A 15095-nucleotide genomic window follows, 5' to 3' on the forward strand; every position below is an offset into this window, starting at 1 on the left:
CGATGTTTCATATGTTGGGGGTATCCAGAACTAGAGGGCACAGCCTCAAAATTGAGGGGCGACCTTTGAGAACAGAAGGAAGGAGGATTTTTTTTTAGCCAGAGTGGTGAATGCTCTGCCACAGACTGTGGTGTAAGCAAAGTCCCTGGGTATATTCAAAGCAGAATTTGACAGATTCCTGACTGGGTGGGGCATCAAGGGATATGGTGAGAGGGCAGGTGTATGGGGTTGAATGGGATCCAGGATCAAACATGATGAAATGGTGGAGCAGACTCGATGGGTTGAGTGGCCTAATTTTGCTCCTATATCTTATGGTCTTATTAAGCAACAATACATATAAGAAAATTAAAAATAATTGCGTAGTAAACATATTTGGATGGTATTAACTAGGGGAGAAATGCTGGACAAAATTTCCTATACATTTTTTCAGATATTGGCATGAGATATTCTGTTTTTTTCAAATTACTCAAATCCAGCTTTGGATTAAAGTCATCCTAAGTCAGTATCTCTAATTAGTTAGCATGCCACCAACATTTTTAAAGAGTCAGTCTGGATTAATCTTTGAGAAGCTTAAATCTCCTGTCTTTGTCTGCATCCAAAGTACTGCAACCTAAATTGGTTGAGGAAAACTGTATGCACTGGATTTCAGTCATATATTTAAAAAGTCATCCAACTTAGTTGGATCAGACAATTTATGAACAAGTCTAGTGAGCAATGCTATCTGACTTCATTCCAAAATATTCACCATTTGTAAAAAGAAACAGCCAAATTAAACCAGCACTCCTACTGGTTGCCTGCTCTCAATGCTTTGAGAAGGTCCCTTGCAATCCAACGATTCACTTGCCTCCAACCCAGTGTCCACTGAGTTGAGAACTTCTGCTAAATAGTTAAGCTGGTAACCTTGGGTCAAACCAGCATAGACTGAAAATTGACATTCACAGGGAAGGTCCAGCTCACTGGTTGAAGACTTCCTGCCAATCCACGATCCGTGAATGTAAATAGTATGAACTTGGCAGAGAGGAGAATTAAATGACTCCGATTAAATGACTCCAGATGCTATCCCCTTGGATAGAGTTGGCCTCTACCACTCTGCAGCTGACTCCATGCCAGTCCCAGAGGTCAGCTGCTTCTCCAAACAGCGATATTATTAGCGGAATCACTGCTACAAAGCTGCAGCGACCCGGGTGCTGTGTGTTGTCCCTGTGACTCGGAGTTTCCTCCCGCATCCCAAAGATGCAAGAACTGGCAGGATAATTGGTTACTGTAAGTTGCCCCTAAGTGTAAGTGAGTGGGAATATTGAAGGGAATGTGATAAAAGTAGTGAACAGGAAAGAGTCAGGCTAGGAATGAGTTGTTCTGAGAGCCAGCAGACTCAATAGAATACTCAGTTTCCTGAAGGAATACGTAAACACAGAAACCTGTGTGTAGGGCTCAGAGCCGAGCAAAGGTGTGTTCAGTTGCCCCAGTTTCTAGGCGGTACCAAGCCTGCTGCCAGCACGTGTGCTCTTCCAAAGCTGGCACTATGTCAAGAGACCAATATCACCCAGTTCCATGAGCCTGGCTTGGGTTTATAGGTGCAGCTTTTGCACCAGAACAATTTTAAGACTTTAGCTTTGAGACGGGTTCAAGTTGCTAATAGCTGGTTGGATTTTAATTTTATACCTAAGCAGATCTCAAGGACATTGTGTACAGTTATCATTAGAATTAGTACAGCAAGATACTAACAAAACTGGTAATATTGGATAATTTATGTTAGAGTATACTATTACAATTCTTTTGCTAACAATTTAAACATTATCAAAACATATTTATGGAAAAAAAAGAATATTTAATAATTTATACCACCCTTTATTATTCCATTACACCCTGAAGTATTTCACAGCATAATGCAAAACTAAAAGTTACAGTTACAAAGCTATCAGTTAAACACAAGTTGTTGGGAGCAGCTAGCCATTCCCAAGGCTCTCCGACAACAGCTTGTGAGGAGAAAAAGCAATTTCAAGCAACTTCCCATCGTAAACCAGGTCAAGATCTGCAAATGCAGAAAATCTCACCCACCCAAATTTAATGATAGTCTTCCAGAAAATACAGGCAGCCTAATGAAATGTGCAGATACTTAGCAGTTGAAGTTTAGTGCCAAGAACTATGGTGATATATTTTGGTGGAAGGAATAAGGAAAGGCAAAGTAATATATAAAAGACAATTCTGCAAGAAGCAGGAGAACAGGGAGAGGTGTGTGACTATGACTGTGTAAATAACAGGCATTGTAAATTGAAACACAACTGAACTACTGAGTTCAAGTATAGTCACCACAATATCAGAAAAATTTGAAGTCCTTTCAATATTTCTGGGAAAAGAGAAACTTCATGTATGTAGGTACACTGGAGAAGCTGAGATTGCTCTTAAAGGGAAGAGGTTGAGTGGTGATTTGATGGAGATGTTTAAGATCAAACAGAGTTTGAATAAAATGAACAAGAAACTGCTCTCACTGCTGGAAGTGTCAAGAAACAGAGGACAAAGTCTAGAACAACCTTGGGTAATATGAGAGAAATCTTTTCCAGGCAGTGCAAAACACAAAAGGGTGGTTAAAGAAGATTCAATCACTTATATAAAAGGGAATTGAATAGAAAACTGAATCAGAAAAGTTTGCAAGTGTTTGGGAAAACATCTAGGAACAAGGAATGACTGAATTGCCAACAGAGTAAGCAAGGACTTGAAAGACCAACATTCATGGATCCAACAACTACACTCTCAAGAGGGGAACAGATTAGTGCAAATCTTTACCTGCTAATGGACCACTGACTTGCTGCAAGTTACCCAGGATCTTCTGGCCCAACAGATGAATGAGTCGTGTAACCACCTTCAAAATAAATATTGGCACTTTAGAAGAGGAAGTTTGTGACTGTTCACTGGAAGATATAACTATTCCACCATATTTACACCTATGAGGCACATTTAACAAAATAAAATATTCCAAAGTGTTTTATAGTTAAGTTACAAGAATTTTGAAAACAAGGGACTGAAGGCAGTGAGATGCAAGGTTCAGTGAGGGAATTCTAAAGTTCAACAATTAAAAACATTGCAGGCAACTAAAAGTAATGAAAAGAAAGCAATGTGCCATAATTTCCCAATAAGCAACATGGGATAATTTCATTAAAACTTCAGTTTTTACCATCATAACATATGCATAAAATATATGTAGTCTCCCACCAAGTGGGTGCTCTCTATTTTACATAGAGAGAGATGTGAAAGTCTCTATTTTACATAGAAGAGATGTGAAAAGCAAATTAAAACCACTCCTAATAAATTCATGCTCGTCCATAAGTAAGGCCTCCTTTTTCCCAAGCCTTTCAGACACAGCTTGAGCTGATAAAATCCTGCTCAAAGGCTATGGAGGAAGAAAGCATTGAAAATAAAACATAGATGCTGGAAATCTGAAATTTAAAAAATGCTTGTGATGGTCAGCAAATATTTTTCTACAGATGCTGCCCATCCTGCTGAGTGCATCCATCATTTTCTCTTTTTTTATTTAAGGAAGAAATCTTATTTGTTTGAGCACTCATCAAGGTGAAGGATCATGGTGCTTTGGCATGGAACACCTACTAGTTCAGGCACTCATCTGTTGGTAAAACTATGTTTAAATATCAAGGACCTTTTCTACCCTGTTGTAAATAGCAGGATCCTGCAGGGGTAGTGTGATGTCCCTGGGCAGAGTGGTTGAGAATGAGGAAGTCCCAGGCTGTGAGAAGGTACCAATAGAATGTCTAAGGTGGCAGAGACATGAGGTAATGCATATGGGGAAAGGTAGCACGGTAAGAGATAATTGGAAATGTAGAGGAGTAGAGTGATCCTGGAGTACATGTCCACAGATCAGTAAAGGTGGCAAGACAGGCCCTGTGAAGGCTATAACCACTAATAGACTCTTTACTGGCAATGGAATATACTACTTAGCAGGGAAGTCATGACTGACCTGTTCCAACCACTAATTAGACCAGGACTGCACAGCTGGAACTGTGGATAGCTCTATTCACCAACTACAAGCACATTATAATTCATATTTGAGGAGGTGTAGATGAGATCTACAAGAAGGTTGTCAGAGTGGGATTAGAGTTGCGATTAAAGGCTGGTTGGGTAAGTGTTATTTTATTTGAAACACAGGAGGCTGAGGTGAGATATAAACAAATTTGAAATTATGACAACTTTTAAAAGATATTTTGATAAGTGTATGAGATAGGAGAGGTTTAGAGGGATATGAGCCAAGTGCAGGAAAAATGGAACTGTTTGGTAGGCACCATGGTCAGCAGCAATGGGTTTGATTAAGGGCCTGTTTCTGTGCTGTATCAGTTGACTCTGTGAGAGGCTCAACTGGGTAAACAGTGAGAATAACACAGACTTCAGTTAATTGGGAGAAGGAATAGAAAGAATCTGACAAAGCCATTTTCATTCACTGACTGTCTGAAAGGCTGATAGAAGCATAAACCTTTACAGGAATATAAAGTACTTTAATGAGCATTTGAAGAGCCTTAACTGATAAACTATGGGCCAAGATCTGGAAAGACTGATTAATCCAAAGTACATTTTTAGTTAACCTGAACACAGGTCTTAAATTTCTATAACTCTATAAAGCCCAATTCCCAAATTATAATATGACTACTACTATGCAGTACACCAATTCTTTCACTTTTCACACCAACCATCCCAAAACCTGCCTGAGTGATATAACTTATTAGTAATTGATTAGAGACTCTTTTCATCTGACTTAATAAAATATCCAGATGAACTGATCAGTTGTCCCCCAATCAGATCTTCCAATTATATGTGATACAGTCATACAGACAGCAGGTTGATGTTCAGCTTATTGTGCTTGTGAAAGAGGTTGCCAGTCAAACTGATTCCTATACCCTTTCCTATATGTCCACCTTCCACATTACTGGTCATCCCCAGGTTATGTTTAGGGTTGCATTCCTGACAACCCTTCATAACTTGAAGAAATTGTTACATGTAATCATGAATATCTATGCTAAAGACATTTGTAAAACTATAAAACTATTGAATATAAAGATTGATATTTTTTCCAATAAGTATTGATACAAGGCAAGTTTATAGGGCGTGTTGCTCTTTGCCTGTATTCTACACAATGTTTCCATTCACTGAAACCAACATCTACTTTCATAAACAAACCCTCTAACTTAAGAACAAATTTAGTAAGCCATAACTTATTTCGAGTTTGTTCATCAGACAGTTGTCAAGGTTATGTATCCAAGGACCAAAGAGTACTGATTTCACAGTGCCCTTCCTCCACTCATCTTCACAATAAGCTATCAAATTCTTTATCCCCCAGGTCCATTTTCAAGTACTTGCAAGTGCGCAATGCACTCTCTCATGTTTCAAATAATCTTCAGACTTGTTCATTTCTGGTCATCTACAAGACACCACTGCATGCCTGGAAGTTTCACCCAATCACATTCATTTCCTTAAAAATTATAGCAATCTCAGCTTCACAGATGTAAAGCTGCGGAAAGCATGAGTCTATCAATTTCTGAACACTATTTAGAAAAACAACTAAAGAGGTGTGCTTTTGCTGTAAAATGAAATGACTCAGGCCGTGATTACTATGGAAACAGAGCCCCTTGCTGAGCACACTGAATAAAATGACTCCAGAAATGTCACATGCATCATTCAAATAAAACTTTTCACCTTTCAACCAGTATCTGCATACAGAACTCTTTATAATTATGATAATAACTGAGCAGCCAACCATTCTTAAGTTATGTAAAGAAGCACCTATCAAAGGTATTTAAAGCCCAATTAGAAGTGATAATTAAAATGAAGAATTACTTCACCAGTGAACTAAGTGAACTTTAATTGATACTCAAGCTCATGGAATGACAATCAGACCTGGATATACACACAAAATATTAACCAGATCATCTCTGGGCCTACAAAAGAGGCAAGTAAGTATACCCCTGTTTGAAAGGAAGACATCTGAACCAGGAAAAAAATGATTTGTAGTCAACAGGCTTCCTAGAGTTACACAGATCCATGCTGATCCTCATGTTCCATGGATCTCCTCTTGCTCCCTGCCTTCTACTCATTTCCTGTTGTGTCTTTACTTGCCCTCAACATCTCCATACAACTTGCCCTCAGCTACTCTAACATCCTAACCACTGCCTGATGATGAATAATAACATTTTTGAATTTTAGTTTCAAAACTCCAGCATTTGCAAGTTTTTGTCTTAATATCCTCAATTGGTGACAGTTATTTATTAAAGTAAGTACTTTCTTCTTCAATCCCAATCGAAGTAGAGGTGTGCAAAGTGCTGTCTAGAAAGGCAATGGAAGCAGGAGCATTTAGTACATTCATAACTCGCCTCGAAGAGACATGATCTGTAGAGCTACTGATCAAATGCTAGGAGGTGGGATTGAGCTATGCGACACTCTGTCAGGCATGGTCATGATGAGTCAAATTCCTTCACCTTTGCTCTAAATTTTCTCCAGTACTTTGCACAATTATTGCAATTTCACCTTGCCATGCATTATAAACACCAAAGACAAAGCAAACACCAAAAATTGAAAGGTCACCCTGATGCTGCAGAAGCCCTCCTTTATGTACGATACTGCTTTGTACTTGGACCTGTCCTCAAATTCAGTACACATTTACAACAAATAAGATTTGGCTCCTTAAGAAGATCTTTCCAAGAAATCAGCTCTGCTAGACTCAGTGCTCATACTGTATCCCTTTATACTCCACCATTCATGCAGTGTAATGCTATCTACTTTGCAGTAAAGTTTGCACTGACATGGTTAAGGGTGTGGAGATGGGGGGGGGGGTGTAATAAATGCCATCACGTGACCGAACACTTACTATGGCTGCAATCTTGATGCCGTGTTCTGACAATCAACGATCTGCACAAATGTTCAAGTACTGTTGAGTTGAGTTTTACCCTGCCTCTTTTTCTCGATGGCTATGTGAGTAGATTCACTCTCAAAGATCCTGTCAGCACCGCAATGGGTACTGCTCAAAGCAACACAGATGACGTGCAGTGAATAGCACAGAGTGTCATCTGCTCTTGTTTTTGCCCACATAAAAATAAATTCCAAAGCATCAGCTGTGAATAAGGTGCACTACTAAAAAGCAGACCTGGTTTGGGATGTGTGAGAGTGAAGAATTAGGAAAAGGAGATGAAAACCGCATCCTTTCTTAAAACATTGGATACACTGAGCTGGTCAGGCCACTTCTGCAGAAAGAGAAACTGGATTAACATTTCAGGCTGACAACCCTTCATTAGAACTGTCAACACTGCTGAGCGGTCATCAACCTGAAACATTTACTTGGTTTCTTTTTCCACAGACACCGATGGATATGTCCAGTACTTTCCAGCACGTTCCACACTTTTTTCAGATTTCTAGCATATTCAGCTTTTTGATTTTCGTACACCTATTCTTCTGGGCTTCAAACAAGCATCTCAACTTTTCCTCAATGATGTGTGTGGTGTTTAAGTAGAATTTCGGGGTCTTGGTGACGACATAAACAACAAACAACAATTTTGTTTACCCTATGAATGTGAATTTACCTGTGGGTATCTACGTTTGATGGAGTTCAAAGCTCCCTCAGGAAGTTTGGCTAGTTCCGAGTCTCTAACTGCGTGTACAGTGGTGGCGCAGGGCTGCCGAGTAAGTGCTTCTACCTGTGGGGTTGGGGATAGAAAACAGGAACTATTAGAAATAAAATTAATCAGTCTATAACTTTTAACATTCATATGTAATGGCAACATCAAGGAAAATTAAACATTATAGGGCTGTGATAGCCCAGAGTCAAATCATTTTGCTGAGATTTAATTTCCATGTGGTTTTGAATACCTGGCCTTGCAACAATCACAAGCGGTTTCCCACTGTGGGCAACATAAGGTGCAATTATAAACTTATAGTGACTATGGACTGGTTTGGGTCCAGCTCAGATGAATGAAATAAACATTTCTTCTGTCTTCTGGTTTTCTGAGTCCCAAAGGGACACAAGTCTGCTGCACTTTCAAGCCAATTGATGCAGAACATTTTGTTGGGAAAACCAGATTGACAGTCCAACCCACTTAAGGACCACTTATGTGAAACACTTTACTTCAGCGGTAATAAACCAAATCTTTCATTATGTATATAATCACCAGTTTCCTGAGGCAAGCTGATTACTAACAAGCAGTACACCTTCCGCCTTGATGTGTGTAAACTACAGCCATCTTTGATGCCAGTTATAAACTTCGTCATTTCATCAAAAATTTTATTCTCCTCTAATGATGAAGGTACAAATCTGAACCAGACTCACTTCACCTTTGACCTTGAATTTAGCTTCTAATGCCCCATTAAAGGAAAAGGTTCCAACTTTCCTCCTCTGTATATTTCTTGCCTGGATTCATTATATATTGTGAATCCTCTACACAGCTGTTTATATCCCGCATTTCTCTAACAAGTAAAACCCTGAGCATATTTATTTGTTTGCAATATGGCAGCTTCTTTTTTTCCCCAGGCACAATAACTTTGCACTTCTTCCAAAAATTAGTTCTACATTTTGATTAGTTACTTCAATGAAAGTTCTTTGAAACAATGAAAGATCATTGTTTGCAACTCCGATGACATATCTGTCATTTCATATTTAATCTCATTATAATAATGGGATGCAAGCACATCTCACATGCATACTAGCTTTTTATTAGCTTCTAAAGCCCTATGATCATCTACAATAATTATCACTTTGCTATGGTAGAGCCGTGATGAGCAAAAACGTACCTAGACATTATTCCCATGTGCTGTTTTCCTTTTCAGTCCTTGCTTCCTTAAACTTTAAACAAATGGGCAAAATGACGGCACTTAATCTGCCATTTATTGTTCTTTCCACAACTGACTATACCTATTATACTGCAACACTGGCCACTCTAACAAAAATGGGAATAGAGAGATAATTTACTGAAAATACTCTTGTTTTTAGGGTACACAACTTCAAACACTCTTTGTCTCAGAGTCTTTTCTCTAGGAAAACTGTAGATAAAAGCCAATGACATTTCTGGGTCATGTATTCATCGATGAATGATTACTTGTAACCCACATCTTGACTTTGATTGCTGGTAACCTACATCCTGGAGGCTTTTATTCTGATTTGCCATCTTGATTCCAGTCTTGGAAAATGACCTTGTTTTAATCATTTTAGGTGAGGAATAAATTTTTGCCAGGGTATAGGGAAGAATTTCCCATTCCTCAATATAATCCTAGGAGCTTTCAGTATGAATTGTCAACTTATTTGGGATGTTCTCTGCTTGCGCTGCTACTTAATACTCTACTTACAGAGAGACTTTCCACTCCAAGTTGTTAGTAATGAACATTGAGCTGAACTGAATATGGACTCCTTCAATTTGGTATTTTATATTCTGTGTTTTTGCTCATCCCTTCTTGTTGCTGTTTGCACAATTTGTTTTTTTTTTGCACATGGGGGTTGATGTTTCTCTTTGAACAGATTCCAAAATGAACCTCAGGGCTGTATACTGCATACATACTTTGATAGTAGATGTAATTTGAATCCTGTAGTAACATAAACAGGACATCTTATACAAAGGGCCCAGAAAAGGCAACATTTCACTATGTCTCATTAACATCCTGTATTCCCTCTTTTCCTTTTACTTTGTCTCTTACAGTTTCCTCTCATATCAGCTGTATCATGTCATTCATTCCCGCCAAAAGTCCCTACTTTTCCAATTTGTTTTGTTAGCTCACAAAATTGCTAGATTTTCACCACATCATGTTTACCTCAATTCCTAAGATTTCCTCACATAACACTCCGCTTACTTATATTAGTTACCTATCTTTCTTAACATCTGCTTATGATCCTGCATCCCAAAAGAAAGCATGCAGAAACACTTAAAAAAAAAAGGAAATCAAATATTAGCTTGGTCAGCACATTCATTGTAATCGTGATGCTTTCAATGTGAAGACTGCATGGTTTTCCTCCAGGTACTCCGGTTTCCTTCCATAGTCCAAAGGTGTACTAGTTGGTAGGTTAATTGTTCACTGTAAATTGTCCATGATTAGGCTGGGATTAAATCAGGGGTTGCTGTGCGTCATGGCTCGAAGGGTCGGAAGGGCCAATTCCGAGCTGTATCTCAACAATAAATAATAACACCAGTTGGCATTAAACCAGCCAGGGAACAATGTTCCCACTCTGGTTAACTCCAGCCAAATCACTCTCCAGTTCAATAACAGACTATAAAAGCAGTGCATATACCTAAATTGTCCAACTTCTTGGGCATCTGCTACATGGTATTTGTTACAGATGTAGAGCAATTTCAAGAATGAAAGTTATCTAGCAAGTTTGTGTAGATTCTTCCCACAGAATGTAATAGCACATAAGGAAGCTCTTTGGCCCACCAAGTCTGCATTGGTTCAATGTAAGAACAATACAATTAGTCTCACTGCCTCATCCTTTCCCCGGAGCCCTACAATTCTTTCATTTTCAGATACTTCTCCAGATTCTTTTTGGATGCTGCAATTCAATCCACCGTCACTATGACTCCTGGCAGTGCATTCCAAATATTAACCACTGGTTGCATTAGAACTGAAATTTCCTTATGTTACTTCTGGTCCTTTTGTCTTCATCCCTGGTTTTTGGCCACTGGAAACAGTACTATTTGCTCAGTCCAGACCATTCACAATCACTCTGGCAGAACTCCCCACAATGCTCTCTGTTCCAAGTGAAGGAATATCAGCTTTTCCATTCCAACTGAAGTTCTGCCAGCCCTCGTCACCCCTTCCTCTCACTGCTTTATACTGACCATCTCCCCTCTGCAATCTTGGTCCTGATGCAAAGTTTTGAATGAAATATCAATTATGCCTTCACAGATATTGCCTGATCTGTTGAGCTCCTCCAGCAGTTTGTTTTTCTCCATCTCTGGAATTATTTAATAAAGCTCTTCAGCATCCTTTACAATATCTTTACATCCTTCCAAATGTATGGCCCAATCTCTGGCTATCCATCCCACAGGATGATGATGGTTCCTTTCAATCAGTTTGTGGGGTTTATACCCCACTCCTCAGAAAGGAGCAGCATATGCGTGAATGGATTTTAGGTGAGTAGGGGGTTGCACAGGTCCGGACCCAGCCTCTCGACATCCCCTCCCGGATCCAGCAGCATGGTGGGGTCCAAGATGGCTAGGGGAAGTACTGTTGCAGTGAATGGCCAGACCAAGCTTCGATGCAAGGGATGTCCTTTCCGCACTTCACGGCACGTGTTTGCTAGATGGCCTTTGACCCTACGAGAGGGTTCATCCGCCCTTTGACAGGTCTTGTTTTTCATCCTGCAGGGTGTCTAGCCACCCTCCTCACCAGGCAAGCCTGATGGGGGAGCCGGTTCAGTCACCGACCACCTGACCATACGTGGTACCAGTAGCACTCAGACGAGTGACCTGACAAAATTCCACAATCCACGATGAGCTAAAGCAATATTTTAATTAAGAGTCAAGATGACTTCCTTGCTCTGTGCCTTTATATATCAAGCACAGTATAAAACCCATTTCTCAATCAACCTTGCCACTTTCAACAAACTACACACTCATTATACATCTCTTGGTTCTTGTACCTCTTTTAGCAATATGCTTTCTAGATTATCTTGTCACTTCTCATTCTACCTACCAAAATGTTATAGTGACACAGCTGTTAGAGCTGCTGCCCCACCTCAAGCAGCTTGGATCCATTCCAAAACACCTGTCTTATCAGTGAGCTTCTGCTCTCTATTGTGGCGTGGGTTTCGTCCGAATGCTCCAGTCTCCTCCTGCAATCTAAAGATGTGCAGATTGGTAGGTGCAAGGGTCACTATAAGTCACCTGGATTGTTTAGGTGTGTGGTAAAATCAATGCAGAGTTGAGAGGATTACAAGAACAAGTTACCGGACAAAAGTAGCGAGAAAAGTGGACTGTTCTGTGACCAAGTCCACGCTTTATGAGCCAACAGTCTTTTCTATCATGGATGTATGGGGGATACAAGGCTTCACATTTCTCAGTGAAAACTGGAACAGCCGACTCCAACGGGCCAGAAAGGAATGTGCTTCGAAGCATATCACGTAATCGGTAGGCAGCCCCGTCTCATCTCCAATGAGAAAGTAAAACTCTCCAGTTACAGATAGATAGAACCAAACCAATAATGCACAAGCTATATTTAAAGCAATGTTTTAAAATGAGTCACATTTCTATTAGTAAAAACTAAACGCGCAGTTAACAGGTGAAGAAGTTTGAAAACGATGAGGGCTGTAAATGTCCTTACAGTGGTTGCTAGGTGATGAGAGCATCAATGATCACTTAGTAGTTACTCCATTGACTACTGACGAGGGCTCTGTCTAAAAATACCAACTAACCCACAGCCGAGCCCAGGGGAGCAAACAGCTTCTTGTTCGTGGTTAAATGTCACAGGTTTTTGTGGAACATGAGCTGAATTAATCTATACCACTTCCCCAAACCCTCAAGTTGAGTTGCATTGTACAAACTGGTACATCATTTTGGCTTTCAGCAACAAAGCGCTGTACAAAAGACAGCAAGTAAACCTGCCCCCTCTGTATGTCATCTTTCTAAATTTTAAATCACAATTATCCATCCTTTTTTCCAGAGTTCCAAAGAAAGGGCATGGGCGTGAGCCATTAACTCAGCTTCTCACTCTACAGATGACACGCTAAGTGATTTTCTGCAGTCTCTCCATTTATGGCTAGGATTGATATTAATTAAAACTTGCATATCTGTGCCTGTATTAGGACACCAAGATTGGTTGACCTTTCCTTCCCTCAAAATAATAATGGACCCCATCTATCCATGTATACATCACTTACAAAAACCAAAAGGAGAAGTGCAGGATACTGGGAATCCAAAATAAGAAAAAAAAAGGCTGGAAATATTCTGTAGGTCGGGCATCATTTTTGAAACACAAGTTAACATTGGAAGTTGATTTCGAGCATTTTATGTGTTGTTTTCATTTTGCAAACTGTTTTAACTGTGATTGCTATTTACCAGTTTGGGTTGAAGATTATTGGAGGAAAGTAAAACCCATTAATATGCAATTTAGTACAATGCCCCTTCATCTCTGGAACGTGAGGTCAGGGAAAGTTCCTAACCCTTGGTAGTTAGTTATATAGTTGCAAAGTTCTGTATGAGCTTCATTCAGCAAAATGCAGTTAAGCCTAAAATGCGAGTCCTGCTCAGTTGGTGTTTTAATGAAGAGATACTATTAAACAATAGAAATTATTTTCTAAGATTTATCTTTGCTTCATTTATCAGAGCAGTGCTGTTTTGACCCCGGACAAGTTGCTGGGGCAGGATAAAACTGCTATGTTCACTATCTAAATGCTGTGCATCTGCGACCATCTGATACACATAGCAGAGTAGGATGGAAAACGCAAGCCCGTACTTTCTTTGAAGGCTCAGTTTGGCAGTGAATCACCTTTAGGGAAAAAAAAATCAGCTCAGAACTCTTGGCAAGTGACAACCCATTAATCTTCGGTGTTTCAATGCAACAATTCGTTCTTGAACACAAGGTGACTTTATCGGCACCAGTTTCCAATTAACGAAATGCAAGTGATAAATCTCAAGAAACTGTAGAAATGATCATCCTTTTGACAGACAGTGAGTAACGGGCTGCTATATGCCAGCAAAAGTGATAACGGAGATACTTAAAAAGGCAAAAAGCATCAGTCACTTCTGAAAAAATACTCATTGACACATATAATTGCAAATTATTCTTATGCTAATCACATTGTAAGTGAACGATTCTCTTGATTTAAGATACTGAGTGATAAAGTGGGAAGCTGGCAGGATGGAATTCCTAGAGAAACAAAGATTGCAGATGCTGGAATTTGAAGCAATGTACAATCTGTAGATGGAACTCAGTGGATCAAGTGGTTTCTGTGGGAAGGAAAGGAAAGGAACTGTCGACATTTCGCCGAACACCAGCACTAGGTGCAGTGGATGGTAGATAGTATTAGGGGGGAGGGGAGTGGTGAGACAGGAGCCCAAGGTAATTGGACAGCAAGAGTTGAGCTCATCATATACCAACAGCTGAGTGCTGATGGGAACAATTACCAGAACCAACACTGAGGGAGAGCTGGAGCACTTCAGTATAAGACAGCAATCAGCTGGAAGTTAATGATGGTGTAAAACCAACTGCATCATTGCATTTTCCACTTCTTGATGACGGGATTCTTTTAGTGTCAGACCTGATAACCTCCATCACCTCAACCACACCATAAGACACAGCAGACCAGAGATTTGTAGTCCTGACGAAGGGTCTCGGCCTGAAACGTCGACTACACCTCTTCCTAGAGAGGCTGCCTGGCCTGCTGCGTTCACCAGCAACTTTTATGTGTGTTGCTTGAATTTCCAGCATCTGCAGAATTCCTGTTGTTTCCAGAGATTTGTATCTGCTTTGCCACTGAATAACATTTTTTGTACTTAGCATCACCCCCCTACCATCCCAGCACTCATCCACATCCCTTCCCGTTTCTTTTATACAGAAATTTCTAAATTTCTTTTTGTTTGTATCTTGAATAGCAGAATTCTTACTTTGAGAGTTGTAGAACACTGAACAACCAGGGAAAACATTCTCATCCACACTACTATAGCCCATTTTAACAAATGTACGTTTCTAATAACGACACCCTGTTCCTTTGAACAAAGTGTAGACGCAAGAGACTGAAATCTGGAGCAACAACCTGCCGAACTCAGCATTTCAAGTTCCCTGCCAAATATTGCTCAACCTTCTGAGTTTTTCCAGCAGATTGCCTATTGCATAAGAAAGTGGAAGCTCAGTTTATTTTCTCTTACCATACATGCAATCCTAGGAATCAATCCAGAGAAACTTCTCTGCACGCCCTCCATCGCATATATCACTCCCTCCTTAGATGAGGAGATCAGACTTGGGCACTATATTCCATCTATGTGCTCTTATCAGGGCCTCAAATAATTAAACAAGGATGTATTTCCTCACATCACCTTGCAATAAAGACCAATGCACCATTTCCCCTCACAATAATTTGCTATGCCAACACACTAACTTTCAATGACTCCTGTACGAGTTGAGGT

The 15095-nt window shown here is 39.9% G+C and overlaps 1 protein-coding gene across 3 annotated transcripts in view; it reads right to left on the minus strand.

Moving 5' to 3' along the window:
* pnpla7b (patatin-like phospholipase domain containing 7b) overlaps positions 1-15095 on the minus strand; it is a 329157-nt gene that overhangs the window by 173794 nt on the left and 140268 nt on the right. For all 3 annotated transcript variants that reach the window (XM_072240527.1, XM_072240528.1, XM_072240529.1), the window contains exons 20-21: positions 7575-7688; positions 2785-2860 (exon numbers count right to left, since the gene is read on the minus strand). In XM_072240527.1, the coding sequence (XP_072096628.1) occupies positions 2785-2860; positions 7575-7688 (190 nt within the window). The remainder of the gene's footprint in view (positions 1-2784; positions 2861-7574; positions 7689-15095) is intronic.

Source organism: Mobula birostris, chromosome 22 (genome assembly GCF_030028105.1).
Source record: "Mobula birostris isolate sMobBir1 chromosome 22, sMobBir1.hap1, whole genome shotgun sequence".
Classification (NCBI taxonomy): Eukaryota; Metazoa; Chordata; class Chondrichthyes; order Myliobatiformes; family Myliobatidae; genus Mobula; species Mobula birostris.